Here is a 16,856-nt window from a genome sequence, read left to right on the forward strand (position 1 = left end):
GATCTGTGGATCTTTCAAATAGTCTTTTATTCAAACATTCATGAATTATGTTGGGGGTTTTGATACTACTGCGCGCACAGTTTACAAAGCATCTCTACACATACCTTTAAAGTTGTTATTTTTTAATCGCAGAAGTTACAGCTACAGAATTGCCCAGTTCCCATCTCCACAGCCCCATTTTAAAACGAAACTCGCTGACCATGGAACATGTTGGGGTCAAGATAAGCCAATGTAGCTGTTATCACACCTTCATGGCCTTGTAAGAAAGCAAGTGTTTTATAGCTAACTTTAATGACTTCCTCTCCACGATTTAAAAAAGTATGATTCTTTGATTTCAGAGAGGAGTACTTAAAGTTGGTGTACCTAGATAGCTACCAAGGTGTTTTAAAGCATTGCACCTTTTACATCATGGAGCCATAAACCAGTAGTATTGCAGCTATGTGAAACTTAATAGTTGGGGTCTCTGCATGACTGGCATCTCCAGTTAAATGCTGTCAATGCAGATGAACTGTAAATTGTACAACCTTTTCTATGTACCTTCAGACCAGCCGATTACTTAAATGTGCTCTTTTCTTTTCTTAATATGAAGTGTCCTTTGGCTACTTTATGGGACCTATGGCAAGTTTCTGGAGTGATATCTCCACCGTTGCTCTGGTTTTCTTTACTTAATCATGATATCACTGTCGTGTCTTCCCCCTGCCCCTAAGACCGCTGTAACACACTCCTTGGTCTGCACTCAAAAAAGAAAATATATTGCTAATATTCTTAACATTTTCTATATCAAAATGATTGCGATGGATTACAATTGGGTATCATTCACTCATGCTTTTAGTATTTCTCATTTTAAGTGGATTACTTCCTGAGCAGCACATTTCGAGTTCTCGGGGAAGGGGATATGTTGCTTCGCTAGTTCTCCTTTATAATGATTGGTTAAACACCTCGTCTTTTTTATCTGTTTAGTTGAAGTTTTTAGTGTGAAAGACTTGACACTGTGCCTTTATCTGTCTTTTTGCAATGCAGCGGGTGCATTTCGTTTCTGATCCCTGTACCTTAGAAATCAACGGTGTGGTGTTTGGTATAACGTCCACTGACCTGCTTTTTCACATGGGTGCAGAGGAAATCAGCAGGTATGTGCATTTTACTTCCTTTTCCCCCACTTTGTTCCCAGGATCAAGAATGGCCAAGGCAGGTGAACATTTCTGAAACTGATTGTGAAGGCAGGTGGCAGCAGCTTTGGAGGAAGACCAGTTAGAAGAAACCATGCACAGCACTGCAACAGATCTACTGCATTTGTTTCACATTCTAGAAAGGAGGGGAGCGGCTGTAGATTTTAATTAATGCTGCCACTAGTTTAGAGAAATAGTGCATTGTTGAAAATTGTCCAATATTCATTGCGAAATATACGGAAAAAATAACTATTTCTGCTCATAGGTGTTGCATTGTGTGGTGTGAACCATATTTACGCATTAATACATTTTGCTTGGTTGATGAAGATATAATGCATTTGAGGCAGTATTATTGGTTTCAGCCAAGCATGGAGTTGCTGAAAAGCAGTGGTATAGTCCATTGCTAGTTAAACCCACAAACGGAAGTTGAATGTCGAAAAATCTTCCGGTTGCAACTAACCAGAGCTTCAAGTTTCAGATCTTCAACATCAGCTGACCTCAACGAGCATGTGTAGCAGGGCTCCTGTATGCTAAGCACAAGGGACCTGGTGCACTCAAGAGCCTAACGGATGTGAACAGTTGCATGTAAAGAGCTGTGCCGTTAGTAATTTGACTGGTCTGTGAAGGCATATAACGGTGTGAAAGGAGTCCAGACACTCAGAATATGGGCCTCCTCTTCATTGCCCAAGACCAATTTTGGCACCCACCCGTCTGATGGGAGACAATCTCAGGTAAGCAGGACCACTGCGTTTGACACTGGTCTATGCTGCACTATTGACTTGTAATGGTCAAATCTGTGTGTTACTCGTAACCGATATGAGGAGGTGAAAGGAGCATTATTTTCTTCGATAAAAATCTAAATTCGAAGGTTCTGTGTAATCCTCTGACCTGATGATACAACGTGGAGTCACCCAAAAGCGAAGACCAGACTCTCCAGCTGTAAGATTAGCAGAGCAGTCAGGCTTAACTTCAGGAGAGAGGAAGGCTAACAGGGATGCACAATCCATCCCAGCAGACCCCACAAAAGAATACACCACACTTGTAAAGCTAAAACATGTATACTTTACTTCTGAAGTCTCTCTCAAAATATTCAAAATAAGTGCTTACATTGATATAAAACACAGCAAGCATAGTGTATATAAAAACAGTAAATAGCCAGTTAAGGCCTTACTGACTCCTTTGATAAATGAAAAGCCCTATACCTGGTGGTAGAAACTAAATATATGGGCTATCCAGAGGTAAAATAACAAAAGATCCCTAAACAATATAACACAGTAAAAATTACACAGCCCCTTTTTCAGATCCGCCAGAGCGCCAGGGGACCACTCCGGTGGTGATAGTGTCCGGTACAAATATCTTTTCACATTAACATAACAGTCAGGATCCAAAGGTACCACACAGAATGTAGCACAGGTTTCCTATACACTATAAATGAAGTATTATACCATACAAGATAGGCACATAAGTTATTGCACAAATATGTAGTGAACAGCAACCAGGCGGGCTTCCCAAGTCAAGGATATATTTTAGTCACAGCTCCTAGACCTTCAAGGGCATATTAGACACCACAGAAGGAAACTGCAGCCCAGTGAAACATTAAATGACCTAAGACCAGAGTGCAGTACACATTTATAAATTCCTCGTAAATCGGGGAAAGTATCTTCAAATCCAGGGTGACGGCCACATTCCATTTAACTACCTTGCAGTGTCACTTGTAGGAGTTTGTGTTGAGAAAACTGCCCCACAGGACAAAATATGTAGGCTGACAAGTGGCTTTGATGAGAAGCCACGCGCATCTCAGTTCCTTCCCATTGGTGCGCAGAAGAAAACATTTGACTACAGGCGACACCAGTCCTAGAAGAATAGATTCTTTAGAGGGTTCTGAGACCCAGCTGAACAAGGAGTAAGCAGAAAAGCCCCAAATGTTATCTAATGGAGAAATGTGGTTTTAGGTGCCCTGCCGGACCGCACTACCGTGGACAATGAGGACCTCAGAGGGTACATTACTTGAATAACCTGCCAACTCCTGGCTCAGCGGTAAGTACTTACATTATTGATTCCTGAAAGCACCATTCCAGGAAATCCCAAAATCCTGAACCCAGAGCCAACAGCCGCCATGCCAACCCAAAAGCACAACAATTGTCCTTCAAAGGATTGGGACCCACCCTCCAGAATTGAAATCAGCAATGGAGATTGCGCCAGGAGGACAGAGGAAGCTGCCCATTTTGTGACCCTGGCTGCTAAGCAGGCAAACGTGGATGGCTCAACAGGAAAAATAGCTGTGCAGCAGGACAAAGTTGGTAGCGACCAAGGATGGCTCAGACAAGCAGATTTGGCAATGTATTTGGAGGGGCGTGGTGGGTCTCAACACCCTTCCAGACGCCAGTAGCTTCCGAAACTACATGGAAGAACCTGGCAGTAAAATGCTGTAAGCGGTTGTAACATGGCTTGGAAAACTGTACCAAAGTAGGAGGCCTGGCCCCAGCAAATGAAGAGGACCTGCAGTTCGGTATGGACACCTAGGAACCAGAAACCCAAATCTGAGATCTGTCCAGTACACTGCAGCCAGCCATTCTAGCCAGATGAGGCCCTGAAAGTGCAACAGCAGCTGGAAACTGTGAAAAAAACTGTTGTAGATTAGCTTAGCTGTTCACCTTCCAGACCTTCAGCACCACAGACTTCAGGAACAGGGGTTCCATTGTATGAACCTTCACTTACAGGGGCTGGCATCTGCCAACCCACCAATCCCATTAAAGGATTTATAAAAATGGTTTTTGTGGCCAGCCAATCGGGTTGGCCCCAAAAATCACCAAACACCCAGGCCCGTTTTCACAGGAAGTGTAGTGGCCTACCCAGGGCCAGGGACTTGTCTAAACCATTTAAAACCCCTATGGAGGGTAACATGTAACAGCACAGTTGGGAAAGTATTCCACCTTGTTTTTCTCTGCACCTCTCCTTCCTTCCCTTCTCCCACACTTCCTTTAGCACAAAGCATGTTGGGTATGCTGCAACCAGGGAAAGACCATTTGTCGCAAGGACAGGGACTGGACCCCTTGAAGTAGGCTTGCTTTCCTCCAATACTGTGGGGCCTTTTAGCAATAAACGAGGGGGTTCTCCCGCCACTTTTTAATTCATGTTTGGACCATCCAGAACTTGAAGTATTAATTTGGACCTCTTTTGGGAGATTTGAGCGTTCCAAAGCCCTCAGCTAGTGTTTCAAGGCAGAGGAAGACTACGCACTATGCACTCCCAGGGCACATTGGGGGTGAGTCTTGCTAAGGACCAGGACCTGCTGCTCTGGTCCAAAACTTCCATAGGCTGGGTCAGCAGTACCTGAAAGGGCTCCTCTTGTCCCAGAGTCCCTGCAGGTTGTTTCTCAACTTTTGGAGAGCCAGGACAGCCAGGATCCTTATTCCACTGCATCAAACTGTGTTCATAGCACTCGAACCAGGGGGAGCCGATTGAACTTAAAACCACTGCGGTTTTGCATCAGTGGAACCATCTCGCCATCACATCGTGCCAATTAAAGCCCATAGCATGTATGACAAAAAAAGCAGTTCGCCTCTGCGTACAAACTCAAAGTGCCACCTCTTCGAACCCTGCATCAGATCCTCAAGGTCACAGCTTTGAACTGATAGACCCCATATCGAATCAACCGACCCTGGTAGGCCATCCAATCTGTACAACCAGAATGCTGCACACAAACCACATAGAGCTCGCTGCTTGGACCATCAAGCGCTGCACTCCAACCTGCTTTGATCTGCACCACAGTACAGCTTGAAGCCACAGAACATTGGAATAAGGTACCTGAACTGGCTCTCTCCCCCTGGCCCACCTTCTGAAGCCCAAAAGACTGGTTAGGTCATTTAGTCACACACTCTTATGCTGTGTGTTTTTAAGTCTTTAAGGCGCGTTTACAAAATCCAGAATCCTTTTGTTAGGCTTACACACTCCTCCACATTCTGGCACTTTTAGCTTCCATTGAAAATGGGAAAAACTTAAGCTGCAATCAAACATGTATTTTTATGAAGTATTAGAATGGGAGAACCTTTCAAGTCATATATATATATCTCTATCAAAGTATTTTTGAAAGCCAAACAGCACATATGTATGCCAAGCATAGCTGGAATGATGTCTGTGCCTAAATTTCAGGCTGCCCTCATATCCTAACTTAACTACTTCTCCAGCATGGGGTCTGGCATGGATTTACATGCTCATGATTATTTCCCCGTCAGGCTGGGAATCCTCGGTAAAAGAAATGTTTCTTTCTAATCTGTCGTTCTCCTATAAACCATTCACTGAGCTCTGGGTCATACTGCCCCCTGCCAATGACTGCCCTCTACCTAAGCCCCTCCTCTGGTAGCCATCTTCAGATTTTTACCACACGTTCAAGTGTTGGGAGTCCTCGTGCTTCACTCTTTGAGCTTTTTGCTGCGTTTTTCGCTTTGAGAGTTAAACTATTTTTTGGTCAATCAAGCCCTTGTGCTCCATCGATCATCTTTCCGACCAAAGGGTATCAGTCTTTCGGCTTTTTCAGTGCCCCTCAACGGCTGTTTTCGTTGAGTGTTCTTCTTGGAGGCTTCCAAAAGAATCTTCAGCCTACACTGCGTGGATCATGTCGGACGAGAAGGACAGTGCTTCACTCTTCAAGCTTTGCTCTGACTGCGGTTTGCGAATTTGTACATGGAAGACAAGCATTCCCAGTGCCTGTACTGCTTGCTTCCGACGCATAAGTGTCATGATCACTGCTTCCAAGGAGCCAGGACCAGCCCAACGTCCTTGGAAGCAGGCCACTAACCCTAATTCCAGGCACCAGCCGGTCCCCACTGGGACCTTTTGGACCTTGTCCTGGCGCCGGTGGCACCAGGCTCATCAAAACCGTTGGTTCCGGCACTGGAAGCGCCAGGCTCATAATAGGTGTGAGAGTGCTTGGGTGGACTTACCTGCAGCAGACCATGCTGCTTACTTACCAGCCTCTTAGAAGTCATCTGTGAACAGGAACTACTTTCTTACCTGGGTGGGGCAGCTCCACTCCCTGGATACAGCACTGGAACTCTTCTGGAAACTGGAACTCTTTTCTTATCTAGGCGGGGCCGGGGAAGAAGATGCCTCATCACTCCTAGGCTATTTAAACCACACCCGATAGATGAAGCGTGCTTCGCGTTATTCTGCATCTGCAGCAGAACGCTCACCGAGTCTGCTCCGGCCCTTCATCTTCCGATCCTGAACCTGCAAGAATTCTACTTACCATTTTGGAATCCAGCCAACATCAGCATCTGTAAAGAACAGAAACAGGTTAGCAAGACGAACTTAACACACAGTGCTTACTTACCTGATTCATCGGCGGCGGCCGCTTCTTCACGCCACATCTCCACCTGCAAAGACAAAAGCATTGTCATACTCACCGGCACGCTGGAAATTCCGGATTTCTTCGTTCGGCATCGTCACCTGCGAAAACAAAGCTTCGTTAACAACTTACTGGTATTCCGCGAACTCCGGCGCTGCAAATCAACATCTGCAAGACAAAAGAAAGACATTAAACAGGTATTTACTTACGTCCATCATGCTCTTCGCAATAAAACGCCTGCGAATGCTCCGGCGTAACACGAACTAAGCTGCAAGGAAAAAGACAGTTAAAGCGCTTGCCATACTTACGAACTTCTAGGCGCTTCAATTCATTCTCCATCTCTGGAGCCCTGCAATACATAAGGGGAAAAAGCATTAAAGACTATAAGGACAAAAGGTGTCCAGAAACTCACCGCTCGTGAAGATAACGACGGTAACCATCCTCTGAACTCAAGAGGCCTATGTTACACCAGTGAAGAAACTGGCAACGGCACCCTGCACCAGACGCAGATGGAGAGCCCAGCATTCACCTATATAAGGTGAGCACGTTAACCCGGGGGGGGGCTCTACGAAAAAGCTGGGAAGCGAGAGAGAGAGAGAGGGACATCCGACAACCCTGACCATTAACCCCCATATTCTTTCGCCTGCAGAAATCTCACTCTTCGAGTCCGCCACACAGTGCGAAGAGGTTCGACCCCAGAAACCAATCGAGTCCTACACATCACTTTTCGAGTCACAGACCGCTTCGGGCCCCAGACCGCTTCCGGCCCAGGTGAGCGTTACAGAACGCGAAACACACCACAAAACTCCTACCCAGGCGCAATGGAAACCTCAGACACCGATCAGCTAGCCCAGTTGCTTGGGGAATTAAGAGCAGAGGTGCATGCAGCTCGTCAGGAAACTAACTCTCTAAGAAGAGAATTGATAATTTCCAAGGAGCGAACAGAGGACCTTGCTAGGCAGTTGTTACAAACGCAGGCAGGACAGACACCTTTGCCTGTTCCAGGAGGAAGTTATCCTTCTGCATCATCTTCAAATCCAGTGCAAATCAATCTGCCTGGTAATGTACCCTTGGCTCCGCCCGAACGTTTTTCTGGTGACCCAAAGAAATTCGCAGTATTCATCAACCAGTGCCGCCTACACTTCTTATGTCGGCCAGCAGCATTTCCAACAGACCAGACCAAGGTGGCTTTTGTACTTTCTTATCTCAGCGGTAGCGCCGCAGATTGGTCGATACCTTTAGTCACCCAGGATGATCCGGTGTTGCATGATTTTCAGGCCTTCCAATCCAGCATGGAGAAACTGTTTGCTAGACATGCACAGGGGCAGGCCTTGGAAAACAAACTTCTTTCATTACGACAGGGCAATCAAGATCTCTTGACTTATATAGCCTCCTTCAATAGACTCATAGTGGAAACACAATGGCCCGAGGACAAGAGAATAACACTTTTCTATAGAGGCCTGTGTGGAGAGCTCAAGGATGTGTTAGCGCAAGTTGTGAATCCTCCACAAGAATGTTCTGACTATATTGATTTAGTTGTCCAATTGGACCATAGACTGCAGAACAGGAAGGCAGATCGTTCTAAATTTGATACCCGAGTGTTTTCCAAACCACAGACCTTAAATAAGGGAGCTGACACTGTAGAACCCATGCAAATAGGGGGGAAGAAAGGACCTTTAACCCAGAAAGAGCGAGAAAGAAGAAGACAGCTGCAATTATGCCTCTATTGCGGAAACTCAGGACATTTTCTTCGGGACTGTCCAGTGAAGCCAGCTAAGAAGACTGTAGGAGCCGCGGATACCTGTACTACAAATCCTGAGCAGGGATACAACCTCGTCCGACAAGAGTAGAGGTCCTCTTGCCGAGCGTTAAGATCTGTCCCGTGACCTCGCATTTCGTCATACCCATGGTCCTCATTAGTCCTGAACGTCCGGATCGTTTGCATGCAATTGAAGCTTACATCGACAGCGGAGCAATCGGTAACTATGTGGACCATGAAATGGTATCAAGGATGAATCTACCCCTTGTCCCTAAGGCAATAAAAGACGTCATAACTACTGTGGATGGCACAGAGATAGCCTCCGGACCAGTAACGCATGCCACCCAAGAAGTGACGTTAGTGAGTCAAGATGGACACCGGGAGAAGATCGTGTTCGATGTGATCAAGGCCCCTCAGTTCCAGATCATTCTGGGAAACCCTTGGTTAGAGAAGCACAATCCTCAGATCGATTGGCGAGCAAAGACGGTTCAGTTTCCAGAGTGTTCAACCACTTGTTATCCTAGGCCTGATGTTTCTCTGGCTGCAATCTCTTCTGAGGAAGTTCCCAAATTACCTCCCGAATACCAGGAATTCCAAGACGTCTTCCGGAAGGATCAAGCTAACACCCTGCCTCCTCATAGGTCCTATGAATGTCAAATAGATCTGATACCTGGAACAACTCCTCCTTGCAGCAGGATTTATGCCCTCACCAAACCGGAGAATCTTCATCTCAGACAATACCTGGACCAATACCTAGCTAACGGGTTTATCCGTCCTTCGAAATCACCAGCTTCATCGGCTTTGTTCTTCGTTCCGAAAAAGGAAGGAGACCTTAGAACTTGCATAGATTACCGCGCCCTGAATCAGATCACCGTTAAAAATAGATACCCGTTACCTTTGATCCCTGAACTCCTGGACCAAGTCAAAGACGCATGTATATACACCAAGTTGGATCTCAGAGGAGCCTACCACTTGGTACGGATAAAAGAGGGCGATGAATGGAAAACGGCCTTCCGCACCAAGTACGGGCTATTCGAATATCAAGTGATGCCCTTTGGACTGTGCAATGCTCCTGCTGCCTTCCAATATTTTATGAACGATGTCCTTAGAGAACTCATAGATGTGCGTGTTGTTGTCTACATTGATGACATCCTCGTCTATTCATCATCTGAAGAGGAACATCGGAGACACGTTAAAAAGGTTCTCGAGAGGTTGCGACAACATAATCTTTTCGCTAAGCTTGAGAAATGCGTTTTCAACGTAACGGAAGTCGAGTTCCTAGGATTCATATTGTCACCTAACGGAGTCCACATGGATTCAAAGAAAGTTGATGCAATCAAGTGGCCCTCACCAACCTCTGTAAAAGGAGTGCAGAGCAGGTTAGGTTTCGCTAACTTTTACCGCAGATTCATTCCTGAATTTTCTCGCATAGTCCAGCCCATCACCGCCCTGTTGAAAAAGAACAAACGTTTTGAGTGGTCTTCTGAAGCAGAACAGGCTTTTCAGGACTTAAAAGCTAAATTCATTTCTGCACCTGTTTTAAAACAGCCTCGCCCAGAACTCCCCTACATCGTGGAAACGGATGCTTCTAGTCTTGCTATGGGGGGCAGTTTTATCACAAAGAGATCCGGACACACACCAACTTCATCCTGTTGCCTTTTGGTCCCGCAAGTTCTCGCCTCCCGAGATCAACTATTCAATTACAGACAAGGAACTTTTGGCTATCAGATCGGCCTTTAAAGCCTGGCGGCATTATCTCCTAGGAGCCAGACACACAGTCACTGTAATGACTGATCACCGCAACTTACAATATTTAAAGACCGCCAAAGCTCAGTCCTCCAGACAGCTTCGCTGGGCTCTGTTTCTAGCAGAATTTGACTTTATAATTACTTATCGACCAGGCAGTAAGAACGGAAAAGCAGATGCCCTTTCCCGGATGGGAGTAGATGAACATTTAATCAATCCAGAACCAATACCCATAATTCCTGAACAAAGAATTTTGGGTTTGGTCAATGTTCAATCTTTTGAAGACATCAAGACCATGGTTAAGTCACTCCTAAATCCGGGCGATTTGCAAGATTGGCAATTAAAAGGGAAAGAATTCTCAGTGGAGCAAGACCTACCTTATTTCCGAGGACGACTGCATTTACCCTGTGAGAAAATACAAAAACAAGTCATCTCCTGTTACCACGACTCTCTAATGGAGGGTCACCCTGGCATTACCAAGACCATGGAAAAGATTAAAAGACATTTCTGGTGGCCGTCATGGAAAAAAGATGTTAGAGACTTTGTAATTTCCTGCGGTGTGTGTGTGTGCCCAGAATAAAAGCCAGAAAGAGAAACCAGCCGGCCTATTACAGCCACTAGACATCCCTCCCTGTCCATGACATACCCTGTCCATGGATTTCATCACGGACTTACCTCCATGCTCGGGGTATACTACCATTTTAGTAGTTGTGGATCTATTCTCCAAGATGGCTCACTTCATTCCCCTAAAGGGTCTACCATCAGCCTCAATATTGGCCCGAGAATTCTTAGAAAACATTGTTCGACTACACGGTTTTCCCTCGGTTTTAGTCTCCGATAGAGGAAGTCAATTCATCTCCCACTTCTGGCGCAGTTGCTGTCGTCTAGCCCAAATTGATGTAAGACTTTCAACTAGTCACCATCCCCAAACTGATGGACAAACCGAGAGGACAAATCAAACTCTAGAACGATATCTACGTTGCATGCTCCAACAAACTGAAAACGCCTGGAAGGATATTCTTTGGATCGCTGAGTACGCTTACAATAATTCGATTCATTCTGGAACAGGGAAGACTCCCTGCTTTCTGTTATACGGACACCATCCCAGAACCTCTAACCTGGATCCACCCCAAGAATTAGAAGCACCTGCTGTGGATCACTTGCACTCGGAGATCACCCGTGCTCTTAAAGAAGCCTCTGCCCATCTGCAAAGAGCTAAAGCTCAATTCAAAAAAGGAGCAGATCGACACCGTAAAGAGGCTCCTCACTACGCTGTAGGAGATCAGGTTTGGCTATCCACTAAGCACCTGCCTCTAAAAGGACCCCGCACCTTCATCCCAAGATACCTTGGACCCTATCGCATATCTGCCATAATTAATCCGGTGGCTGTCAAATTGGAGTTACCTACGCATATGAAAATACACCCAGTATTCCATGTCTCCTTATTAAAACCAGTACAACCTGAAACCCGATTGACTGAACTCCCAGAACCAGTTTTAGTGGATGGAGAACTTGAATTCGAAGTAAAGAACATCCTAAACTCCAAAATCTCAGTTGTATTATTTGGTTGACTGGAAAGGTTACGGCCCCCAGGAAAGGTCTTGGGAACCTTCAGAATATGTCCAAGCACCTCGTCTGGTCAAGAAATTCCATCTGAATCACCCCGACAAGCCAAAACCCCCGGAGAAGACACACTTAGGAGGGGCCTTGAGGGGGGGGTACTGTCATGATCACTGCTTCCAAGCACCAGGACCAGCCCAACGTCCTTGGAAGCAGGCCACTAACCCTAATTCCAGGCACCAGCCGGTCCCCACTGGGACCTTTTGGACCTTGTCCTGGCGCCGGTGGCACCAGGCTAATCAAAACCGTTGGTCCTGGCACTGGAAGCGCCGGGCTCATAATAGGTGTGAGAGTGCTTGGGTGGACTTACCTGCAGCAGACCATGCTGCTTACTTACCAGCCTCTTAGAAGTCATCTGTGAACAGGAACTACTTTCTTACCTGGGTGGGGCAGCTCCACTCCCTGGATACAGCACTGGAACTCTTCTGGAAACTGGAACTCTTTTCTTACCTAGGCGGGGCCGGGGAAGAAAAGACGCCTCATCACTCCTAGGCTATTTAAACCACACCCGATAGATGAAGCGTGCTTCGCGTTATTCTGCATCTGCAGCAGAACGCTCACCGAGTCTGCTCCGGCCCTTCATCTTCCGATCCTGAACCTGCAAGAATTCTACTTACCATTTTGGAATCCAGCCAACATCAGCATCTGTAAAGAACAGAAACCGGTTAGCAAGACGAACTTAACACACAGTGCTTACTTACCTGATTCCTCAGCGGCGGCCGCTTCTTCACGCCGCATCTCCACCTGCAAAGACAAAAGCATTCATACTCACCGGCACGCTGGAAATTCCGGATTTCTTCGTTCCGCATCGTCACCTGTGAAGACAAAGCTTCATTAACAACTTACTGGTATTCCGCAAACTCCGGCGCTGCAAATCAACATCTGCAAGACAAAAGAAAGACATTAAACAGGTATTTACTTACGTCCATCACGCTCTTCGCAATAAAACGCCTGCGAATGCTCCGGCGTAACACGAACTAAGCTGCAAGGAAAAAGACAGTTAAAGCGCTTGCCATACTTACGAACTTCTAGGCGCTTCAATTCATTCCCCATCTCTGGAGCCCTGCAATACATAAGGGGAAAAAGCATTAAAGACTATAAGGACAAAAGGTGTCCAGAAACTCACCGCTCGTGAAGATAACGACGGTAACCATCCTCTGAACTCAAGAGGCCTATGTTACACCAGTGAAGAAACTGGCAACGGCACCCTGCACCAGACGCAGATGGAGAGCCCAGCATTCACCTATATAAGGTGAGCACGTTAACCCCGGGGGGGGGGGGGCTCTACGAAAAAGCTGGGAAGCGAGAGAGAGAGAGGGACATCCGACAACCCTGACCATTAACCCCCATATTCTTTCGCCTGCAGAAATCTCACTCTTCGAGTCCGCCACACAGTGCGAAGAGGTTCGACCCCAGAAGCCAATCGAGTCCTACACATCACTTTTCGAGTCGCAGACAGCTTCCGGCCCAGACCCGCGCCTCCGTGGGAATCAGGTGAGCGTTACAATAAGGAGGAGGTTTGCAAGTTTTTCTGTGACTTCTCGAAGCGCACGTTGAAGGTACGACACCAACTGTTGGAAGCGTGGCTGCAGTCCGAGGCCTCTACGCCGGTTGCTACCCAGGGCTATGCATCTCCCAACACAAGGCCAAGCACCACTTTCTTCAGGGTCACCACTGATGCGGGTCCCGCAACAGTCAGGGTGCGATCGTCATTTGCATCCATCTCCAGCCACCACTCTGGATCATCGTCTAAGAGCAAGTCAACTACCCCGGGGAAGTTGAGCGAGAATCCAGAGAAGGCCAAGCAGGAGAAGGCCAGGCAGGATGCAATGTCCGACCCACCCGCAACGGAGAAGGCCAAGGTAGATGAGGGGTCTGACAAGGCCCCGAAGGAGAAGGCCAAGCAGAAGGAAAAGGCCAAACCGGACATGGGGACCAGCCTTTCTGTGAAGGCCCAAGTGCGCCATGCGAAACAGTCGCCCTCCCTCTAGGTGGTGGCATGTTCGCTGGCCGTAGAAGCGGACCCACAGGGTACCCTGACGGCCAGGGTGTCTCTTCCTCCAGGTAGGGAAGCTTCTCGCAAGCCTGCTGAGAAAACCCTGGAGAAGAGGATGCTGGACTTCAGCCCGAGAACGACCCCACTGGACCTGAAAAAAGGGGGGTGGGCGTTGAAGGCCTCCAAGGTACGGACATTTCTTTGGCTGATAAGGATGAGATAATTTCCATCCACACAGTCCATGAGGGCGATCACGATGAGGGAAACGCCGGAGGCTCACCCCACTACGGGGGCGATGACGACAGGGCTACCATCGATGGAGGCGATGACGAGGGGCCCCAGGAAAACGGGTCACAGAACCCAACGCTCCTACACTCCAGGTACTGCCTAGAGACCTTTCACTGGACATCCTCTCAACTCTACACACACTGGTGTCTGAGATACTGAGGAGGATGCTGGTGACCCCACCGCCCGCAACTGCTGCTGCGCCAGTACCTGCCGCCCGTTGACACCTGGGGAACCGCTGGCCAAGAAGAGGGAGGCACCTTACGCCTCCATGCCACTCTTCGCCCCTCTCTCCACCGCCCTTCTCCCCGATTCTTCATTAGGTAATCTTGTTTATTCTACTGATCAGAATTATATTTCTGTTTTAATTTGAAAGGAAACCCGATCTGGTCACGTGGTTACAGAAATTACTGGTTTAGGAAACCACACCAATCACTCTATGAAACAGCTAAAAATGAGCATCTGCCCTCGGCGTGCAGACAGCAATGTTGCACCCGCACATTACTAAATGCTTCAATATAACTCTGCAAAGCTCGACGGTTAAGCAGAGCGTGCTAGCATTAACTAAGCCGCATAAGCAGCAGATCACACCTACCTGCATGCTCAAAATGTGAAATTAACACCTTAAAGACAGTACTGTTTGTCATTCGAAAGCAGGCTGTGCTCCATTTCTATTGCTGCGCCATCATTACAGTACACGTAGTACGACGTGAGTGCCATTTCACTTTCTACACGACAGCTCAAATTGTACAGTGCATGCTCATTATGCATCTCTTTTGCACACGTTTGGATCACCTCCTTAAAAGTAAGACCTGCTGCTGGAGTTAAAATGGCATTGACTGCAGCCAATAAAATGAATTAATCAGGTGTCTGATTAATGCCACATTCTTGCTCAAGCTATTTTATGGCTCCTTCAATCCCTTTTACATTAATTTAAAACGACCTAATGAAACATCACATAATATGTCATATAACATGACTTAAACCAGCTTACATAACCGGAATCTGCATAATTGAGCCAAAACTGAAGCGGTGAATACAAATCTAAAAATGAAACTGAAAAAATCAAATTTGGTCACACGATTGCAGTTGGGAAGAGAGTATTTAAAGAAAAGGAATAAAGGGAGACTGGTTGAGTTTAGATGCAGCAAGGGAGGAAGTGGAACTCCAAACAAGGATTGGTGTGTTTGTGTGTATTGGAACAGGGTGCACCCACCTAAAATAAGGATGGCGTAAATCAAAAGAATATATTCAAGTTGGCATACACTTAGTTATGGGAACACAACCTTACACCTGAACCAAAAAAAATGGCATAATCGCACTGTAATCAAACCTTTCAGACAGGATGGTGATAAATGGAGTGCGTTCTAAGAAGGTTACATTGTCTAGAGGTATGAGGCATGGAGCCCTTTGCAGAAGCCATTGGAAGCAAACCATCTATAAAGGGCTTTCAGGTGGGGGGGTTGAGAGAATAGGCTTATTTGCAGATGAATTCCTGCTATACTTATGGGATCTTTTGCAGTTTATTCCACAACTGCTTAAAGAGATTGAGACATATGGGACTGCTGGACTTTAAAAGTGAAATTCCTCAATTCCACCATTATGCCTTTAGATTTGAGGTTAGGGGCAAAGAAATATCATCATGTTCCCCTTTGTGGTCCAGTGGGATTCTATTAGGTACTTGGGGGGTACAGTGGCCTAGAGCACTGGGGGATCTCCATGAAGTTCCCGCCTTTATGGGCTGAAAGGGGGAAAGACCTTGAAGTCAACTAAAAGGACTCTTTCATGGATTGGTAGACTATATTACATTAAAATTAACGTATTTCAATTTATTAAATATATATACATATAGCGACAGGCTTTGTATAACATACAAAACATATAAAATGCATTCAGCTTTACACATGATAATCTAATAAAAACAATTCTGCTCATTGAAGCCATTTAAAAATCTCTACCAGATACAAATAAAAACTGAAAATGAAGTATACTAAATTAATATCATTGCCTTGCATAAAATCCAACCATAAAGAAGGCATGACCGTCACCTTTACTGCATTATTATATCCTTTAAAATATTTCATGCGTACAGAATCAAGACTTTCACATTCTGTAATCGGGTGAAACACTGTTTCGTCACTAAGATTGCCACATAAACGACAATATGTATGTTGATAAGCAAATTTGTTCCTATTTTTTGGTGACAAAGCTACTGATGCATTAAACTTGAGTAATAGGTATGTACGAAAAATAATCTGACTAGGGTATGCAGTAATATATTTAGGGGTGGACATTCTGGACCCTCTCTGCTTACAAAAGTCTTTAGTAGATGAGAAGTTTTCAAGATGAAGCATATTATCTAGAAATGCAAACTTGCATATTTTGCTCTTCAGCCAATATTTTGTTGCGGGAGCGAAATGTATTGCTACCATCATATAGCCATTTCTTGTGTCTGCTTCAAGACCCCAATTGTGCCTATCGGTATAGTATCATCAAGGCTTAAAAAGGCCTTCATATAAGGAACAAAGATTGTATCTGTAGACATTGTGAGTAGACGTTGGTAGAATAATACACATTGGGTTATGTAGACATTCCAAATACCTTTGTAAATTCAAGAAAAAGATATTCTACGCTTATACATTGGGGAAGATGAAATAACCTCCTCAGAAGTTTTGCTTCAAACATCATACGTTTTTTGAACTTTTGGCCCCAAATTGCCACAGCATAGGACAACATTGCCAAGATCTTGGTGTTACATATAGACAAAACAGCTGATGCACAATAGCCATTATTTCGACCAATAAATGCACTGAATGCATTGAGTGATATCTCCCATTTCTGTTTCAAATCAGCCCAGTGTACGTCCCATGTTAGTTTGTCATCAACAATTACATCTAAATATTTGTAGGATGTAACTTGCTCAAGTGGTTCACTAGA

General features: G+C 45.8%; 1 protein-coding gene across 2 annotated transcripts in view; it reads left to right on the plus strand.

Annotated features, from left to right (window-relative positions):
• The window catches only part of POLA2 (DNA polymerase alpha 2, accessory subunit), a 910,834-nt gene that overhangs the window by 843,672 nt on the left and 50,306 nt on the right, over positions 1 to 16,856 (plus strand). For both annotated transcript variants that reach the window (XM_069644973.1, XM_069644974.1), the window contains one exon: positions 1,021 to 1,127. In XM_069644973.1, coding sequence (XP_069501074.1) covers positions 1,021 to 1,127 — 107 coding nt within the window. The remainder of the gene's footprint in view (positions 1 to 1,020; positions 1,128 to 16,856) is intronic.

Source organism: Ambystoma mexicanum, chromosome 2p (assembly GCF_040938575.1).
Source record: "Ambystoma mexicanum isolate Mex_15411 chromosome 2p, UKY_AmexF1_1, whole genome shotgun sequence".
NCBI classification, from domain to species: Eukaryota; Metazoa; Chordata; class Amphibia; order Caudata; family Ambystomatidae; genus Ambystoma; species Ambystoma mexicanum.